We start from the raw sequence: 20,297 nt of genomic DNA on the forward strand, positions 1-20,297 counted from the left end.
TCTGCAGTGTACTCATATAAATAAAAATAAATAAATCTTTTTAAAAAATTGCATCAAGGGCTGGAGAGATGGCTCAGCAGTTAAGCACACCGACTGCTCTTCCAGAGGTCCTGAGTTCAATTCCCAGCAGCCACACGGTGGCTCACAACCATCTGTAATGGGATCTGATGCCCTCTTCTGGTGTGTCTGAAGACAGCTACAGTGTACTTATATATAATAAATAAATAAATCTTAAAATAAAAAGATGAAATAAAGGACTTTTAAAAAAAAGAAATTGCAGCAAATGGCTTAGATCTCAGATCAGTTAAACTTTTTGTTTGTTTTAGGGGACAGAGAGTCTCACGTAGCTTAGGCTGTCCTTCAACTCTGTATCAGGGGATGACGTTGGACTACTGATCATCCTTCTGGTGCCTAAGTTTCCTCAGGGGTACAACCCCCTTAAAGGTTCTTATCCCCGAGGTCTAACCTCGACCCAACTCCAGTCCTCCAGGCTAGTAATACCAGGCTTCCCGCCATCTTTTCCAAGTTTAAATTATATGGATTCTGAGACTACATTGATTTGAAAAAAAAAAAAAAAAAAAAAATGGGTCAAGTTTGTCGGGAACCTAACATTCCACCCCCTCCGCCGACCTCAGAGGATAGGGCCAGTGGTAGAGGCCTCCTAGGTCGTAAAAGCCAGCTTCACCATCCGTATTTACGACGTCGGGAATGCGCACGCGCACTCTATGGGACTACTCCTCCCAGGAGTCTCTACGCTCCTTCCCAGGGGGAAGGGCTTCGAAGCGGAAGACTACATTACCCAGAAGTACCTCGGAGGTGACATTGGATGGGCCCTCCGATCTACAAACGATTCGCCCAGCGGCGGCCAGAAGCTGCGCGGTGATTGGCCCAGCAGTCTGTCAGTTACTGGCAAGTGCAGTTAAGTTTTGCTGTTGGGCTATACTGAGAGGTAGGGAGAGCTGAGCTGGAGGAGTCCGGCCGAGCTTAAAGTGTCAGGTGAGTGGACCTCTGGCTTTGCTCTCTTCCTGGTACCCTCGAGGGCCGGTACCCCCACTCCGTGTGTCCGAACACAGAAGGGCAGGTATCCACTGGGGCGGGGACGGATGCTCACGTGGCACACCTGACCCCAGGAGCATCCTCAGAGGCACGGAAGGCGAATCCCTCCCAACGCAGCCACCATCGTTGGCATTTGTACATGGGGTGTCCACTGCCTCGGAGTCACGGAGAAGCCTTCCCTACCCCAACCCCCCGTACGCCTGGACAGTGTACTCACGCGGGGCCGACTGCAGAGCTCCTCAACAGAGCACATGGGCTCTCGGTTACTCACCGAAGGACACCTGTCCACCCGACAGTGGAGTCCGATGTAAAAAAGGGACAGGCAGGGTGAAGAAACTCGCTTGCACCCCATCACTCACTCAGGTCAGCAGCCGTCCTCTCTCAATCCTGCATTTCTATTTATTTATATTATACATCATTTTTATCTGTTTAGATATCAAGATTATTAGTGCGCGAAGATTTCTGAATAAACAGGAGATTGATTTTTCCCTCAACTTATTTTTGTTATTGGTTTGCGTCTGTGTAACCCAGGCTAGACTCAAACTTGTGTTATTAAGGATGACCTTGAACTCTTGGTCCTCCTGCTTCCAACCTCCCAAGGACTGGGACTACTGACTACACTGCCTTGCTGATTTGTGCTTCTTATGGAGACTGAACCCAAATGTAATACTTTCCTAGCCCGGGTTGTAAAAAATGTTTGTGTCTTTGTAGTTTTCTGGAAGACAAACATTTTTAAAGCTTTTTAGGTGTGTATGACTTACTGGTTTTTGTCACTTAATTTGATGAGCGGTTTGAACCAAGGCAGTCAGATGTCATCTCCCACTTCCCACAAGGGAAAGTCAAGTTGGCATTTTATTTCATTTAAAAGACTATTTACTTTTATTTTGCTGTGAATGAGCGTTTTGCCAGCATGTATTTCACCACACGCTGCCTGGGGCAGGAGACGGCCAGAAAGAGTTTCAGATCCCCAGAGATTGGAATGAAGACTGCTGTGAGCCTTCTTGTGGGTACTGTGAATAAAACCTAGGTCGTCAGAAAGAGCAACAGTCAGAGTCTGGTGGTGGTGGCACATTGCCTTTAATCCCAGGGACAGGTGGGTCTCTGAGTTCAAGGCCAGCCTGTTCTACAGAGCAAGTTACAGGACATCCAGGGCTATAGAGAGAAACCCTGTCTGGAAAAAACAGTGAACAACAAAAACAAAAGAGCAGTAGGCAGTGCCCTTAACCACTGAACCATCACTCCAGCTCTGGAGCTGACGTTTTAAAAGCTGCCTGTGGTTTATGAGAGAGCCAGGACTTGAACACCAGTTTTATTTTATTTACATTTATTTTTGTGCTATGGTGTATGTGTGTGTATGCGCACAGGCACATGTGTACAGGGTCCCCTCACCCACTAAGCCATCTCTGTAGTCACAGGCTTTATTTATTTATTTATTGGTGACAGTGGGTTTATAAACTCAGGGCTTTGTGCATAAAAGCCATGGACACTATGATCAAACACGCATGCTTCCCCTTGTGGCGCTGGGGAGTAGAGCCCAGGGTCTTGTATATGCTTGGTTAGCACTTTGCTTTTTTGTCTGAATTTCCTGGCATGAGACCTTTTATAGCCCAGGCTAGCTCCAGGTCCTCTTGCCCTTGTCTCCTGTGTGCTAGGTTATAAGCATGAATCACGGCTTTCCTTTTACCCTTCATGTTAAGACAGGGTCGCCCGGTGTAGTCCAGGCTGGCTCTCACACTGTCTCAGTCTCCCTAGGAGTCAAAACCCAGTCTTCTGGAGCTGTATCTGGCAATGCAGAACAGCTCATTTCTAGAAATCCAGACACGACAGGCTCTACCACCTTGCGCTTGGTCTCAGTGGAGCAGCTCCTGGCTGGGCTTGCAGGCAGAGTTGATAGTTTCTCGGCTTCTGTGGCAAAGGAGCCAGGACACTGCCACTCTGCTTTCTCTTCTTCCCTCCTAACTGCAGGAAACATGAAACTGTGAAGGACTGAGCAGCCCAGTCACCCCTAGGAGGTTCAGGGACAGCCTCTGCCCTGGTTTAACCCGACTCTCCCAGAACCTTCTGGGAAGGTTCCAGGGTAGATGAGAGAATGAAGGAGTAGAACCGAGTGACCCAACCTCTTGTTCACTGTGCTTATTTGAGCCCTGGGTCAATCTGCTCGTCTTCCTAAAGACCTCTCTTTTTAGGTGTTTTGTTTTTTTCTTACATTTCAGGGGCGTCTTAGTTAAAAAAAGTTCTATCGCTGTGAAGCGACACCATGACCTTCGCAACTTTTGTTTTCAAGTTAGGATTCCTCCATATAGCCCTGGTGGTCCCGGAACTCAGAGCCACCCGTAGGGGAGGTGATTAAAGGTGTTTGCTGGGCCTCACAGCAACTCTTACAAAGGAAAACATACATTTAATTGGGGCTGGCTTACAGTTAAGAGGTTTAGTCCGTTGTTATCATGGCAGGGAGCGTGGTGGTCTGCAGACAGACATGGTGCTGGAGAAGGAGCCAAGAGTTCTACATTTGAATCAGCTGGCAGGAGAGAGAGAGACTATGACAACTGACTGACTGACTGACTGACTGACTGACTGACTGACTGGTCTTGGCTTGAGCTTCTGAAACCTCAAAGCCCACCCCAAGTGACACACTTTCTCCAACAAGGCAACACCTACTCCAGCTGGGTCACACACCTCCCAGTAGTAATGGGCCTTTGGGTCCCATTTTCATTCAAAACATCACAGGAGGCTGTGTCTGCTACATTAGCTGTTGCTGGCCTGGAATTTGCTATGTAAACCAGGGTGACCTTGAATTTGCAGTAATTCTCCTGCCTCTGTCTCAAGTGCTGGGTGGGATTACAGTTGAAGGAAACCTGAGGAAGGCACTTGCTAGTGACTTTAGATAAGTGGTAGCTTGTTGGAGACTAGGATTATATATATTTTTTTTTTTTTTCCGGAGCTGGGGACCGAACCCAGGGCCTTGCGCTTCCTAGGCAAGCGCTCTACCACTGAGCTAAATCCCCAACCCCTTAGGATTATATTTTTAATTTAATAAAAACATTAGATGTATTTATTTCATGCATATGAATGTTTTGCTCACATGCGTGTATATATGTGCACCTTCTGCATGCCTGGTGCCTGTGGAGGTCAGGAGAGGGTATGGGATGTCCTGGGATTGGAGTTAGGGATAGGTGTGAGCTGCAGCGTGGGTGCTGGGAATCAAGCCAGGTCCTCTGCAAGAGTAACAAGTGTTCTTGATCTCTAGACCATCCTTCCAGCCCTAATTTTATTTTTAATTATGAGAGAGAGAGAGAGAGAGAGAGAGTGTGTGTGTGTGTGTGTGTGTGTGTGGCGCGCGGTCCCTTGTGTCCCCTCGAATGCACATATGTTCAGGAATGCTCAGAGGCCAGAAGAGGGCACTGGATCTTTTGGTGCTAGAGTTACAGGTGTTTGAACCATGTGGACACTGGGGTCTGAATTCCAGTGTCCATGATTAAGCAGCAAGGGTTTTTAACTGAGCCACCACCCCTGGTTTATGATTGATCTTTTCTGTTACTGGTTGTGGAAGGTATAAATAAGGCCATGTTTCCATGGGCTTGCACTGGGCATGGGGATAGGAGGGGAGGGAGGGAGTTTTTGAGACAGGGTTGCGCGGTATAGTCCTCATTATTCTGGAATATGCTCTGTAGACCAGGCTAGCCTCAAACACAGAGATCCAACCCAGGCTAGCCTCTAATACAGAGATCTAACTGTCTCTGCCCGCCAAGTGCTAGAACTAAGGGTCACCGCTGCCCTGCTGTTCAGGCTTGCATTCTAATTGAGGAGGACCCAGGAATAAGGTTAGACAGGGAGGGCTGCTGCAAGGAGGTGGTACCCGTGAAGAGACCCTAAGGAGGTGTCTTTACTCTCTGTGGCTTTTATACTTAGCCTGATACTCATGGACGTTGGACAGACCAGAGGCAGGGATGGTTGGCTATGACGCCAAAGCAGATGCCAGGAGTAACTCCAAGTTGGAGGTGGCGGTGGCAGGATCAGTGGCAGGATTTGTCACTCGTGCCCTGATCAGCCCTTTGGATGTCATCAAGATCCGATTCCAGGTACCTTTCCCTACTATTCCTTGTAATGGGCTCGGGGGCAGGGTTGTCCCAGCAAGGCAGTTCTGTCAAGGTGAAGTATTTCTTTTCCTTCACTTTGCCCTTGTCAGTTATGCCCCCTCCCACCCCCTGACCTTTAACACTTTAATCCCTAGCTCCAGCTTGAACGCGTGTGTCCAAGTGACCCCAATGCCAAATACCACGGAATCCTCCAGGCGGCCAAGCAGATTCTGCAAGAAGAGGGCCCAAGAGCATTCTGGAAAGGACATGTTCCAGCCCAGATCCTGTCCATAGGCTATGGAGCCGTCCAAGTAGGTACCAGGGAACCCAACTGGGTCTGGTCCTTGGGGTCACACTGCTCCATGGAGCAGAGAAAGGCGAAGCAAGTAAGGATATTGCTTTCTGCGGCAATCCCCACTCTGCCCATGGGAAATCCGCTGTGACCACCTGAGGACGTTATCAGTTAGCTACACCTTAGGCCTTCCTTACCCACAGCCTCTGCGATTTCCCCTCTCCTGACCCTGTCCCAAGTGGTACCAAGTGGTACTCCATTTTTCTTCTTTAAATTCCAGATTACTTTCCATTTATTTCTTCTGGAGAGAATCAGGAGGGTGCCTGCTAAACAGTTCCTGCCGGGGTGTTGAGGTCAGAGCACAATTTACACGGCTCAGTTTCTCCTTCTGTCCTTTGTTGTGGTAAACGGCAGAACGGTTCCCAAGCGTGCCCTGGTGGGCTCTTCCCCTTGCTAGTTCTGGCTCCAGCGGCCATTGGAACTATGGCTAATTCATCTCAGATTAGTGTCTGTCCCGGCGGCTCTCTGCTGGCCTCGAACTCTCTGGTTCCAGCCACCCGGTAAAATCAAGACTCAACAAACTGCAACCCAACAATCGGATTTACATGTTAAATTCTCAGTCCACAGTACGTCCACACAATAAACTCACAGCCAACTGCTAAGGATATAAACTGCCCACCTAGGATATAATTTACCCATCTAGACACACATCCACCCCCTAAGAATAGTCATAACAACCTGTAAATGTGAGAGAGGAATCTTAACATCCGCCGCCATGTTCTCTCGGCTGCCTCCTCCTCGCTCCAGCCTCCTCTGCCTCTCTGAAACTTTTCTCCTGCCCATCTCGTCCAATGATAGGCCCCATTCTAAACTGTACCTGCCTTCACCTGCATAATGACATCAACCTACAATCCTTCTGTCTCCTTCAACCCGTGAGATAGATCCTATTGTCTTTCTGATTCTCCAGAAAAGAAAGCTATGAGGGGTTGGGGCTTTAGCTCAGTGGTAGAGCGCTTGCCTAGGAAGCGCAAGGCCCTGGGTTCGGTCCCCAGCTCCAAAAAAAAGAACCAAAAAAAAAAAAAGAGAAGAAAGCTATGGCAGAGCAGGTCCTGGGGTTCACTAGGGGTTTGTTGTTTTTGTTTGTTTTTTGCTTTGTTGGAGACAGGTTTTCTCTGAGTAGCCCTGTGTATTCTGGAACTTTCTATGTAGAACAGGCTAGCCTCCAACTCCCAGAGATCCAGTTGCCTCTGCCTTCTGGAATTAAAGGCGTTCAGCACTGTGCCTGGTTAGGGTCCCAGGGTTCAAATTCAGGCCGTCAGGCTTGGCTGCAAGCACCTTTACCTGCTGATTCTTCTGGCTTTGGAAATAGCCCTTCTCTGGATGCTCCACTTGCCTCACTGGGACACGACAGGAACATACAGCAGGTGCCACAAGGATTGCAGGATGCTCATGGTAGGGTGAAGAGCAGCACTGAGCTTGTCACTTGTGACCCGGCTGTGCTTTGGCTGAGGACCCTTGTATGTCAGGGTGTCCGTGGGAAGGTTTGGCAGGAAGGACAGCATTTCATCACTCAGCCTGTGGCCCGACCCTCACAGCCATCCTGTGAGGTAGGTCTTATTCCTGTTTCTACACAAGAGAAGGCTGTGACTGAGAGTGTGTATGTGGTTAGTCAGCCAGCGTCATTCTCAGGAAGATGACAGAGTGGCAGCTGGTGTGATGGGGGATGTGGATCACCGCCGTAGGGGCTCATGAGAAGCCCTGGCCTCGATCCCCGCAAAGCAAAAATAATGACAAGGTTTCTCCGTGTAACAGAGCCCTGGCTGTCCTGGACTCAACTGGTAGGCCAGACTGGCCTAAAACTCAGAGATCTGTCTGCCTCTGCCTCCCAGGCGCTGGGGTTAGTGTTGTGTTCCACCACATCCAGCTCTCGTTTGTCTGATAGAGGAGATGGTGCCTGTGATCTCCCACTGAACCACCCCTTAGGCTAATCCAAACCGTCTTTCCCTTTCATTTTAAATGTGTGTATGGGTCGGGTGTGTGCATATGAGTGCTGGCATCAGATCCCCTGGAGCTGGAGTTCAGGCAGTGGTGAGCTTCCGCATGTGGGTGCTAGGAACTGAGTTCTGCTCTTAAGTGCTGAGCCATCTTTCCAGCCCCTTTCTTAACTCTGGGTACTTGGCTTGCCTCAAGTGGATAGGAAATACGTCTCTCTACTCTGCCTACAAGGTAAAGGTAAGGCATCAGTCACACGGAGTGGCCCGTTTCTCCTTCCAGGGGGCAGTTTCCTCCGAATGTCCTCAGTGGCTTTCCACTTACTTTTGCAGTTTTTGGCCTTTGAAGAACTGACTGAACTGCTTTACCAAGCCAACTTGTATCAAACCCACCAGTTCTCAGCGCACTTTGTATGTGGTGGCCTGTCTGCCGGTACAGCCACCCTCACCGTGCACCCTGTGGATGTCCTGCGCACCCGCCTTGCAGCTCAGGGGGAGCCCAAGGTGAGCAATCAGGACCATATGAGGGGAGCCTAGATGAGGAGAGAGCTCAGGAGGTGGGGCTCCTGTCCCTTTAGGAAGCAAAGCTGGGGTGCCTTGCCTTCTCAGCACAGCAGCTGGTTTGCATAGCTTGGAAATAATCTGCACTCTGTGAGGTGCTCTGTGTCCAGTAGCTCAGAGCCTTCCTGGGCAGATACAGCCAGCAGGAAGGGACCGAAACGGGACAAGTGTCCAGCAGGAAGGGACCGAAACGGGACAAGTGTCCAGCAGGAAGGGACCGAAACGGGACAAGTGTCCAGCAGGAAGGGACCGAAACGGGACAAGTGTCCAGCAGGAAGGGACTGAAACGAGACAAGTGTCTAGCAGGAAGGGACCGAAACGGGACAAGTGTCCAGCAGGAAGGGACCGAAACGGGACAAGTGTCCAGCAGTGGTCCGAGTGAAGGCAGGCGCCTGGGGACTTGGGACTCAGGAAAAGGCCGTAATAGCCTCAGCGTTTCCTCACTGGGTTGAAGGTGATGGCGTGGGTGAGTCAGTGTCTAGGAAGACCTTGCTGACAGCACCGGGCCAAGCCTTATGTCTAGGGACATTTCCTCTTGCTGTGACCAAAAGCTCTGATATAAGCAACTTAGGGGAGGAGGAGCCTAACGTGGCTCACAGCTGGAGGTGCTGTCTGTCCATGTGGAGAATCCTGGTGCTTTCACCTTTGACCACCAAAGGTGTACAGTGTGCCTAGGCCCACACACAGAAGTAAGCATAGGGGCTGCAGAGGTGACTTAATGGTTTAGACCACTGGCTGCTGTTCTAGAGGACCCGGGTTCAATTCCCAGCACCCGGAGGCATCTTACAAACACCTGGAACTCCTGTCTGGGGATCCAAAGCTGCTTTCTGGCCTCCGCAGGTACTGCCTGTGAGACAGACATACCTAGAGGCAAAAACCTGTCTCAGACCTTCTATCGCTACAGTGAAGCCCCATGACCAAAAGCAAGTTGGGAGGAAAGGGTTTATTCAGCTTACACCTCCACATTGCTGTTCATCACCAAAGAAAGTCAGGACTGGGACTCACACAGGGCAGGACCCTGGAGGCAGGAGCTGATGCAGAGTCCATGGAGGGTGCTGCTTACTTTCTTGCTACCCCTGACTTGCTCAGCCTGCTTTATAATAGAACCCAGGACCAGCAGGGACGCCCCACCCACAATGGGCTGGGCCTTCCCCATCAATCAGTAATAAAATGCCTACATCCGGATCTTAGGGGAGCATTTTCTCCATGGAGGTTCCCCCCTTTCAGATAGCTCCAGTTTGTGTCAAGTAAACATGAGACCAGCCAGCACAACACCCGTACACATAAAGTCAAAACTGTAAACGCTCTTCTAGAAACACAAGTATGGGTGTCGCTTGTCCACCCATCCTATGGTTGCATTGGTGGCAAGAGAACATTTTGTTTAGAAATGGTTCTGGTTTTGCCTGGCTTTCGTGTCACTCAGGATGGAGGCTCTGGTTGGAAAGCATTCTGATGATATTTTGGGTGCAGAAGCAAAGTCCTGTAGGAAGCGTCTGGAAGACAAGCATGGGGGCACTGTGGTGGCTCCTGGGCTAGCGGGAAGGTGGGTGATGACAGCCCATCTTGTCCTGTACTTCCTGTTACTTCCCGACTTTGGGGGAAAGATGATAGAAAGGAAAAGATGGCCACAGTATCCGAAGGAGATCAGGCTATACCTCTGTTAACAAGCCGCAGGGCCTCTATGGACTAACGTGCTCTGAGCCACTTGTAAAGATTGATTTTTCTTTCTGTGTGTGGGTATTTTATGCCTGTGCATTGTGTGTGTTGTGCCCACACACTGGGCTCTGGAACAGGTAGCTGCCATGTGGGTTCTGGGAACTGAACCTTGGTCCAAGAGCAGAAAGAGCTCGTCTGCTTTCTCAGATGTGGGACACATCTGTTTATATGCCCCTGTTATATAGAGGCAGAGTCTCCCTAAATTGCTCAAGCTGAGAGCTTGAGGCCCCCTTTTTTTTTTTCTTCTTTTGAGACAAGGTCTTGCTATATAGGCCTTGCTGGCCTAGAACTTGCTATGTAGACCAAGCTGGACTTCAACTCATAGAGATCCTCCTGCCTCTGCCTTTCGAGTGCCAAGATTAAAAATGCGTGCTACCAGCTATGCCCAGTTGGCCTTAAACTTTTTTCCTTAAGACTCTGTTTTTATGTGTATGGGTGTTTTGCCCACATGTATGACCATGTACTGTGTACGTGCAGTGTTCACAGAGGCCAGAAGAGGTTACTGGAACTGGAGTAAATAGACAGTTGTTAGCTGCTGTGGTGGTGCTGGGAACCAGACCTGGATCCTCTGGAAGAGCAGAAAAGTTCACTTCATCACTGAGCCATCTCTCCACGGATATCTTTAGTTTTCCTAGACCAAAGAGGAAAAGTTACACTCCCAGAAGCTGGGTTTTAGATCAGAAAAAGATGCGTTTGGGTGGACAGTGTCTCACCAGGTTCCCTCACTCACACTGTGCATGTGCATGGGCAGGTCTACAGCAATCTGAGAGAGGCCATACGCACCATGTATAGGACGGAGGGCCCCTTCGTCTTCTACAAAGGCTTGACTCCCACTGTGATCGCCATCTTCCCGTACGCGGGCTTGCAGTTCTCCTGCTACCGTTCCTTGAAACTCGCCTATGACTGGGTCATGCCGCCAGACGGAAAGCAAACAGGTGAGACGCCCCACAGCCTAACCTGGCTGGGCCACAGCCTCTGGGAGCCTTGAGGGCAGCTTCCCCCTCAGAAGCTGAGGCCGACTGTCAGCCCCTGGCTCTGCAAGCCCGCCACATAGAGAGAGCTTCCTTCCGGCTCTCCACACCTCCCCTAGCCTTCCAGAAGCCAGTGTATTTCCAGTGAATGGCCCTGCTGTCCAGTTTTTTTGTTTTGTTTTGTTTTTGCTTTGTTTTGTCAGAAGCCCAACTTACAAATTGTATTTTTTTGTTGTTGTTGTTGTTGTTGTTTTTGTCTTTTTATTTCGGTGGCTCTTGTTTGGTAGGGAGAGGGGCACAGTGTCCCACTCTCATTTTAGGACTCACAGGCTCTGTGCCTCCTGGAGGGGATGACTGTACAACGGACCCTGCTACCAGGGTGGCTAATGTGCCTGGCGTCGCTCTTGCTGCAGCTTCCCTTCTGAGAAGCAAGAATGCTTGTGGGGTTTTGTTCTGTGATGGAGGATGTGTGTGGGTACTGTCCATCTGCATGTGTGCCTCTGCACTGTGTGTGTGTGTGTGTGTGTGTGTGTGTGTGTGTGTGTGTGTGTGTGTGTGGGGGTATCCAAGGAGGTCAAAAGATCCCCAGGAGTTGCTCTTAGAGGCAGTTGTGAACTGCCTATTTCAGTGCTGGGAACAAAACTTGATTTTTCTGGAAGAGCAGCAGGTGCTCTAAAACCCTGGAATAGTCCTTCTGTCCCTGCCCTTCTCTACCCCTCTCCTCCCTACCTCTCTCCTTCCCACCCCTCCCCCAGTTCACTCCCTCCCCCTGTCCTACGTCCCCTGCTCCATCACCCTTCTTCTCAACATGGTGTCTCTGGTTTAGGGAACCTTAAAAACCTGCTTTGTGGCTGTGGATCTGGAGTCATCAGCAAGACCCTTACGTATCCCCTGGACCTCTTCAAGAAGCGCCTGCAGGTGCGGGGGTTTGAACATGCCCGATCTGCCTTTGGCCAGGTAAGCCGTCCTGTGCAGCTGGGTCAGGGGGGAACTGGCAGTGGCGACCCTGTCCCTGCTCTGGTCTTCTGTAGCTTTATTTCTTTGCATAAACACACCTGCACATTTGTATAAAAACAAGGTTAACCTGGAAGACAGACAGGCAGATCACTGAGTTTGAGGACAGGCTGGTCTGCAGAGCAAGTTCTAGGACAACCAGTGCTACACAGAGAAACCCTGTCTCAAAAAAATGAAAATAAGGTTACACAATGCAAGGTTTTGTAACCTTCTTTTTCTATCTACCAGCATGTCCCAAAGAGAGCATTTGGATTTAGATTGGTAGAAATGGCAAGAGCCCAGGGCAGAGGCCTTTTCCTGAGGGAAACTAGTGTAGTGTGAGCCAAATGTTGAAATGCCTTGACACCAGCCAGACGTGGAACTTGGACTTGATACTGGATGCTGTCCTAGTCATCAGGTGTTCTTGGAGCACAACATGGGGGGCTGTTTCTTGGGGACATGGGCCAGGCTAGAGGTGGGCACTGGTCAGGGAAGATCTAGTGATGGCTCTACTCAGACCTGCTGCCCGAGGGGAGCAGGATAATAAGGTGAAGACTCCAAGATGGGCTAGAGCTGTCCCTGCACCACAGAAACCAGTTAGATGCTTCCTACTGTGAAGGAGTGCTCTCCAGCCACCGGCCCCCAGGCCCTCCATTAGTTACAGCACGCACTAGAAAGAATGAAGAACTCCCTACACAGGGCCTCCTTCATCCAGCAAGCAGTTACCGGGAGCTGCCTTTCGACGGGCAGTCCTGGTTTTAGTCACTGCTTCCTCCTCAACCTCCGCCTTCCTCTCCCCAGGTTCGGAGATACAGGGGCCTCTTGGACCTCGCCCAGCAGGTGCTACAACATGAAGGCACCCGGGGCTTCTTCAAGGGCCTGTCCCCCAGTCTGATGAAGGCTGCACTCTCCACTGGCTTCATGTTCTTCTGGTATGAGCTCTTCTGTAACCTCTTCCATTGCATAAGGAGGGAAGACAGATAGCTGTGAGGCGGGAGGGGCCTAAGGTCTGCACTGGAGGCCCCTCCCCCAACAAGACTTGGCTCCAAGCTCATACTGAACAATGGCTGCTGCCTGGTTGGCCTTCTAGGCCAGCTGCTGTGCGCATGAAGAGTCATCCAGAGCTGAAAGCAGAAGAAGGCAAGGAAGGGCCTTTGCTGAACAGAATGAAGAGAGAAGGGAGTGCTTGCACTGTAGAAAGAAGGCCGTGGGGAAGGAGCCTGGTGCCTGGTGTGTCTCTCCTCTGACCAGCCTAACCCGGAAGGAACTGACCATCTTTTTTTGTAGTCCTGGTTTTGGGGAGAACACTCCTAGTCCTGGTAGGACCACACTGGAGTGCAGACAGATGGGATCGGGCTTTTTGCAGAATTCTGACCTCCACAACTTGGTCTGTTTCTCCTGCCAACTTATTTAATAGACATTAAAGTAAAAGGCATGTTCCTTGTGTCACTCCTGTAGCTTAGGAACTACATCCCCACTGAGGGAGGACGATGGGAGGGGCCTTTCTGGCCTGCAGCCCTGAGGTAGCCATACTCATCAGCTTAGGGGAGAACCCTACCATATGGGTAGCTTCTGAACTCCCAGACCCAGACCTTTGTGCCTGTGAGGCTCAGGGACAGGTGAGGAAGGAAACAGACAGAACCAGCTTCTAGGCAGAAAAGGCAGGAAGTGAAGGGGATGTGCTGAGCGGGACTGGAGTCGGAAAGTGTTGGCCTGACCCTCAGTCTTGTCACTGGCCTTGGTTAGCTCTGCCGAGTGCAGAGCACTCAGGGCAGGGGCCATCAGCTCTGCATGCTGCACACTGTGTCCTCTAACCCCAGGTGGCCTCGGCCCCACAGCGGTCCAGTGATGAGATGTCCGACAGCCTGTGGCGGTCCAGTGATGGGTGTCCTGGTGAGATAGGTTGGCACCTGCCAGCAGCGCCAGAAACCCAAATTAAGAGGGAACATTTTGCTCACAGGGGCACAAGAATCATGTGACTGCCGACTTTTCCATACTCAAGCCTAGCAGTGGGGTGGTCTAGAGAGGGAGGGGAGGAGAGAGTTCTTGACTTTGAGGGATCCCGGACCCTGCCATGACTTGGATTGTGATGTCTGCTGGGAATGGCCTGATCATGGAAACTGGGACTCTGCCCTGCCTGTCAGTCCCATTCTCAGCCTCTGTGGTCTACTGTAGCCCTCCCCTACTGGTTGAACCTTTTGTGATCTTTTCTGAAGGCCTAGGGTCACTTGGGAGGGCTTCTGAGGCAGGTAGGCTGTTGGCTAACTAGGCTTGGAGCAGCAGGAGTGTTTTGTGACCCTACTCCTGGAGAGGTGTGAATAAATGTATATACCAGAGGAGCTGATTACAGACCATTGTCAGGATATCTATCTTGCGGCCTCTATTGCTGTGATAAATACCATAACCAAAACGCAAGTTGGAGAAGAAAGGGTTTATTGGCATCACATGGAGGGGAGCTGCTTACTGGCTTGCTCAGCTTGCTTTCTTATAGACCCAGGACCACCAGCCCAGGGATGGCCCCACCCACATCAGGCTGGGCCCTCCCCCATCAATCACTAATTAAGAAACTGCTCTGCAGTCTTGCCTGCAGCTCAATCATGTGGAGGCATTTTCTTAGTTGAGGTTCCCTCCTCTCAAATGACTTTAGTTTGTGTCAAAAACTAAAAGCTATCCAGCACACTACCAAAGTCCAACTTGGAGAGCCAGTGGGTTACCTTGGAGGCTACTTACAGGAACAGAAATGACTCAAAAGACAGCTGCATCACCCAAAGCTCAGCCTAGCATTGCAGAGCTCATGAAAGTGGGATCCTGGAGCACACTGTGCAGTCTGCGGGCAGCCCAACAGATTAGAGTCCTCCAGGCAGCTTGGCCCGTCTGAGCCTCTTAGGTCAACGTGAGCAGTCTCAAGAGGGTGCTGGGCAGCTCCTGGCTCATGCTGTACCGGTGTGCTGGCTCCATCCTTTTGAGTGCAATTCGGGGCTTTTACACCATTAGTAGGGAGGGGCTTCCAGGAGCCTTAGAGTTGTTCACTTCCCCTACTTAGAACATCCTGTATCTTAATGTGCTCCCAGTGTGGTGGGATGTTGTTTCTCCTTTATCTTAACCTGGAAGATTCAGAGTCGGCTGTCTGAATTTTTTTTTCTTTTTAATGAAGTCTCATTGAAGTAAATTCCATGCTCATTCCCCTGCTCTCAGGAACTTCTTGTGCTGCCACAGAGCAGAGTTCTTTTGTACCCTGAGTGCTGTGGCAACTCTTAAAACCGCCTCGAGCTTTGGCGCCTGGTCTGTGCGCAGCAGTGATGCTCCCGATTCCTCCCAGGAAAGACCCAGGGCCCTTTATCTTGGCTGCCCCTTTGATTTAAAACTTACTTTGCCCTGACTAGCAGGAGAGGGAGTTGCCAGGGTGTGCCCTAGCCCTTACCCTCCACTTTAACGGGCCAAACCCCTGACGGCTACGCCCCTCCTCCTGGGCAGGCCACTCCCTCCTGAGGCTCCTCCCACGCGGCACGGCCGGGGAGTCTCTGACCCAGTTCACCTGAGCCGGGCAAGGGACATGGTGACCCCGGCGTGGGGTGCGACCCGGCAAGACCAAGAACTTCAAGCGAAACGCAAGGCAGGTCCGGCCCAGCGCTCGGAGGCTTTTGCTGTCAGAAACAAGGCGGAGGTGCGCCGGGTGAGAAGGGGACAGGGGCCGGTGAGCTCGCGGCGCGGGGCAGTGGCGGTGTCGCAGTTGTCGGGTGCTGATCTGTCTCTGCGCCAAGCGAGGGAGCGGCCCGGGGCGGCGGCGGGGTGCGGAAGCGAGGGCGGGCCGTGACCGGCAGGCGGCGCTAGCGAGTCGCCCGGGCGCCGCAACGCGAGAAGAGCTCAGCCGCTGCGCGGTACCAGCCAGGCGCGCGCCGCGCAGCGCCCCAGACGCAAGCCCCCTCCCAAGCAGGCCAGCCCTAGTCCAACGGCTGCAGGGGTAGGCTTTGTAGGCTGAGAGGACTGGCAAACGCTGGGAGAGAGGGGCTCGGAGCCCTGCTGGTATCAGGATCCGCGGCCTGTACTGAGCCAGCATTCTCCATGCCGGATGATATGGTCGAGGCTGACGGTTACCTCTCTCCACACCCAGTTCAGTATTTGCTCCCCTAATTTTACCCTAATACTGACTGCTAATAACCCAGATCCTGCTGCGACCGTAGATGAATTCCCGCTTCATTTCTCATGAAATCCCAGAAGCCTGGGTTTCCTTCTGGTGACTACTTGGTGCCCGAGTTCTCCACCCGAAGCCAAGTTTGGTGGGCACTCAGCCAACCACTGAACGCGACAGAAAGTCCAGTTCCACCTGTCCCAAGGCCTGGTCTGCCCCGCCCAGTGCCTACAGGACTAGAACCCGGACCTTTGTGATTCACACTTGAAGCCTCAACCATCTTTGCTTCTCAGGTGCTGTCACATAAGTTTCAGGCCAGTGAAAAACTGCTGGGGCTAGACCGTCATGGGCGAGGCCAGCAGAGATGAGTATAAAATCCAGTCTTTCGATGCAGAGACTCAGCAGCTGCTGAAGACTGCACTCAAAGGTGAGCCTACCACCTACCACTTAATTTGTGTCAGGTTGACATAAATCTACCCAAATCCAACTTGGTGAGCCAGGGAGGTTCCCAGAGGCAAATTCTGTTTGGGTAGGAGCTGCAGTGGGGCTGAGGCTCAGAGCTAGGCAATGCCCAAGCCCTTCCTTGGCTCTCAGAGTAAGTCACAACCTAATTCTTGATCTGGAAGACACCTACATTCAAGCCATTGTTTTGGAGAATGGATCACAGAGTTATGTCTAGGATCATAAAGCCTTTACGTGCACATTAAAGGGAACAAACTGCTTTCTCTTTAGAGTCTTTGCATTTGGCGAATCAGCACCCTTGAATGCACAGAGATGCCTGATTTGGACAGAGGTTGGAGGGGATATGTAATTGCACTGTAACACCCAGGACAGAAATTTGACAGGACAATTAGCAGTTGCCATCATGTGCTAAGCAAACATTTCAGAGAAGCCTCTGTACAACTACTCATGTCTGAAGCCTCTGTGTTTGGAGAACACACAAGCCATGGTCCTGGTGCATGCCTGTAACCCCAGCAGATTACAGAGGCAGGAGGAGCAGCACAAATTCAAGGCCAAACTGCTCGACAGAGAGTACCTGGGGGAGGAGAAATGCGCCCCCCCCCATTTAGAGCATTTATGTGCTGTACAACTTTAACCCCAGCACTCAGAAGGCAGAGAGAGAGGCAGAGAGGCAGAGGGGGGTGGATCTCTGTGAGTTCCAGGATAGCCAGGCCTACATAGTGAGATGCTGTCACCAAAACAAAACAGAACCATAAAGAACATTTGCAGAGGACCTCCAGAGGCTTTGGGTAACTCAGTTCCCAGGATCCTGTGCCGCCTTCTGATCTCCGGTACCAGGCAAACACATGGCGTGCATACATACATGGCAAGCAAAATATTCATACATATAACATGAATGAACCTTAAAAAAATTAAATGGTGAGCTCCAGGCCAGCCAGAGCTAAACAGCAAGACAAGACTATATCTCTTTTTATATTTTTTCTACAAACCCTTGTGTTGAGGGCTGACTTTCAATAATAAATAGATCACAAGGAGGGAGCTGCTCTGAAGATGACTATCTCAAAAATAAATAAAAAAACAAAAATGAAGTCTTGGCACCAGTGTACATCCATCAGGGTAGTGCCAGAAAATAAAAGATGTATAGCCTAGGAAAAAGAACCCCCGCCTGTGCTTTGCCCTCCTGCAGCCTCCTGACCTACATTCCTTTACTTATTGGCACAGGGTTTCTCCCTGACTGGCCTACAGCTCAGAGACTGGCCTGCCTTGTCCGCTTAAATATTGGGGTAAAAGGTTTGCACCATTCCTGAAAGATGCAAATAAATTTTGTTTATGCGCATGCCTACTGTGTGCATGTGAACCCCGCATATGCTGTGCCTGTGGGGGCAACGGAGGGTGTCAGACCCTCTGGAACTGAAGTTGTAGGCACCGGTGAGAGGCCGGCGTGGAAGCTGGGACTCAGGCCTGGGTCCCTGCAAAAGCAAGCGCTCCACCCACTGAGACATTGCTTCAACTCTGATTGGGCAACCAGGGTCCTGACAGTGGGAGCTGCCCTAGGCACGCTTGCAACCACTTTCACTGGAGAATATACTTTTTTATTGGTTTGGCTGCTTTGTCTCCAATCTTTGATCTATGCATGGTGGGCATTGTGCTTGATCCCTAAATTACACCCTTTACACCTTCAACTTTAAATATTTTCTTTTTTTTAAACAGGATCTCACTAGCTCTGGCTGACCTGGAACTTGCTGTATAGACCAGGCTGGCCTGTCTCTGCCTCTCAGGTCATAGGATTATAGATGTGTACCACCCAACTCAGCTCCTTTCTTTTGAGACAGTCACTTTTGAGTAGCCCAGGCTATCCTGGAACTTTGTCTTTAGCCAAGGGTAACCCTAATGTCTTGGTATTTCTCTTGAGTGCCTTCTGGATGGCTTTCCCTTCATCTTTTAAGCATGTGATGGAGCACTCTATTTATTCCAAGTATCTCCAATCCTTGGGTGTGGTTGACTTTAATCCCAGTATCCAGGCTACAGAGGCAGGTGGATTTCTGTGGGTTTGAGGCCTGGTCTACATAGTGTGCCAGGCCCGCCAAGGCTACATGGTGAGACCCTCTCTAAGGCAACAAAACCCACTTCAGTGCCTAGCAGATGGGCAAGTGTGAGGCAGGCAGCTGTAGACCCCTCCTGTCTCTCTCAGATCCAGGTGCTGTGGACCTGGAGAGAGTAGCCAACGTGATTGTGGACCATTCTCTGCAGGACTGCGTATTCAGCAAGGAAGCAGGACGGATGTGCTACGCCATCATTCAGGTTGGGGGCCTGGCAGAGAGGGTCAGGGCCAGGCACAGGCTGGCCAGAAGACAGACAGACAGGCTAGGGCAGGTAGTGACCAGTGCCCTGCTTACTACCCTCTCTTCTGACTCACAGGCAGAGAGTAAGCAAGCAGGCCAGAGCGTCTTCCGCCGTGGGCTCCTCAACCGGCTGCAGAAGGAGTACGATGCCCGGGAGCAGCTTCGAGCATGCTCCCTGCAGGGCTGGGTCTGCTATGTCACCTTTATCTGCAACATCTTTGACTACCTGAGGGTGAGGCAAGGGAAGTCACCTGCGCAGCAGTGAAGGCCTGTGTCCCAAGGCCAAGGCTGGATGGCTCCCCACTGTCACCAATGCAGCTTCCCTGCTGCTTTTGCTCTCCCTACAGGTGAACAACATGCCCATGATGGCCCTGGTTAACCCTGTCTATGACTGTCTCTTCCAGCTGGCCCAGCCTGAGAGTCTGAGCAGGGAAGAGGAGGTGAGTGGCCACTGACAAGATCTTGGAGGGCAGTGCTCCTCAGCCAAGTGCCCAGCAGGGGCATCTAAGGCCTGTAGACAAACTACAATGGCTGGAGTTTATCCAGAACAGAGGCCAATGCTCCTTTTGCTAGGAATGGCAAAAACTGTGGCCAGCTGTGGTTACAGATGGCCCAGAAACCAACTGTGAGTCAGGGGTTTGCAGAAGAGAGGAGGGTTAAGCGACAGTTTGTGGAGACAGGCCTGGTCAGAATGTTCTGGACAGGTCCCTTTTGGTAAGATCCGGGCCATGCCCCCTGGTGTCAAATGAAGCAAGGGGCTGCCATAACGGGCAAAGCACAGTACTCAGCACTGCTGTCACAGCCGCGTGCCATGCTGGCTCTCCCTCTGGCTGACCAGGTCTTCCCACTGCCCCTGCAGGTGGACTGCCTGGTGCTGCAGCTGCACCGGGTTGGGGAGCAGCTGGAGAAGATGAATGGGCAGCGCATGGATGAGCTCTTTATCCTAATCCGGGATGGCTTCCTGCTCCCCATAGACCTCAGCTCCCTGGCCCGGTTGCTGCTGCTGGAGATCATTGAGTTCCGGGCAGCTGGCTGGAAGACCACGCCTGCCGCTCATAAGTATTACTACAGTGAGGTGTCTGACTAAGCTAGGCTCCACGTGCGCCTATGGCTGCACACGCCTTCTTGCGACCCTCCTTAAAAGCAGGCACCACAATCCTTGCCTCAGTCCCTTCCAGACTTTTCTGACTGCTGTGGTTCTGCCCTCTTCCCTCACTCTAGAGCTGAAGAAACCATAGAGACTTGGCTGGAGACTGTCCTGTCTTCCTCTGCCTTCAAGTCCTTTTAGTTTCCCACCACCTTCCACCTGGGGGTGGGGTGGATCAACTAACAACCACTGAACTGTGTAACCACTGGTGCAACACAACCTTGGTGCCTCAGTTTTCCCATCTGTAAAATTGGCAATTATAGCCATCGGTGGAATGCTTTGGGATATTAAGGGCAAGTTACAGAGAACTGTTTTATATGTTTTATAGACTTTTGTGGCAATAAGCCTGTTTCCTCCAGTCCATTTTCATGAGTGACTGCCACACCAGGTTGGGGTGGGGGTTTTCTAATAAATATTTTCTGAAACCAAACTGCATCTTCGCATAACATTCAAAGTGTACCCCAAGAAGGAAGAGGTCTTTAATCCAGATTGGACCTGAGTTCTTGGAGGAAATCTCTAGAGACATGGTCTGTCCCTGTGGGGGTGGGTTGGGGGTGTGGA

The 20,297-nt window shown here is 51.2% G+C and overlaps 2 protein-coding genes across 3 annotated transcripts; both read left to right on the forward strand.

Moving 5' to 3' along the window:
* Window positions 1–4,921: 4,921 nt before the first annotated feature.
* Window positions 4,922–15,592, forward strand: Slc25a19 (solute carrier family 25 member 19). Of its 2 annotated transcripts, XM_032914516.1 has the most exons (7): window positions 4,922–5,135; window positions 5,288–5,443; window positions 7,749–7,919; window positions 10,444–10,627; window positions 11,490–11,620; window positions 12,458–12,588; window positions 15,131–15,592. In XM_032914516.1, exons 1-7 carry the CDS (start codon window positions 5,004–5,006, stop codon window positions 15,468–15,470), a joined length of 1,245 nt encoding a protein of 414 aa, XP_032770407.1. In that variant the 5' UTR covers window positions 4,922–5,003; the 3' UTR covers window positions 15,471–15,592. The 2 variants fall into 2 exon arrangements, with proteins under 2 accessions (XP_032770407.1, XP_032770408.1); XM_032914517.1 differs by lacking the exon at window positions 15,131–15,592 and having other exon boundaries at window positions 4,941–5,135; window positions 12,458–13,992.
* Window positions 15,593–16,078: 486 nt separating this feature from the next.
* Mif4gd (MIF4G domain containing) lies at window positions 16,079–20,166 on the forward strand. The gene is made up of 5 exons (XM_032914519.1): window positions 16,079–16,212; window positions 18,439–18,548; window positions 18,666–18,821; window positions 18,937–19,029; window positions 19,449–20,166. The coding sequence occupies exons 1-5, from the start codon at window positions 16,131–16,133 to the stop codon at window positions 19,674–19,676; spliced, it is 669 nt and encodes a 222-aa protein (XP_032770410.1). The 5' UTR covers window positions 16,079–16,130; the 3' UTR covers window positions 19,677–20,166.
* Window positions 20,167–20,297: the final 131 nt, after the last annotated feature.

This window comes from Rattus rattus, chromosome 9, assembly GCF_011064425.1.
Source record: "Rattus rattus isolate New Zealand chromosome 9, Rrattus_CSIRO_v1, whole genome shotgun sequence".
Classification (NCBI taxonomy): domain Eukaryota; kingdom Metazoa; phylum Chordata; class Mammalia; order Rodentia; family Muridae; genus Rattus; species Rattus rattus.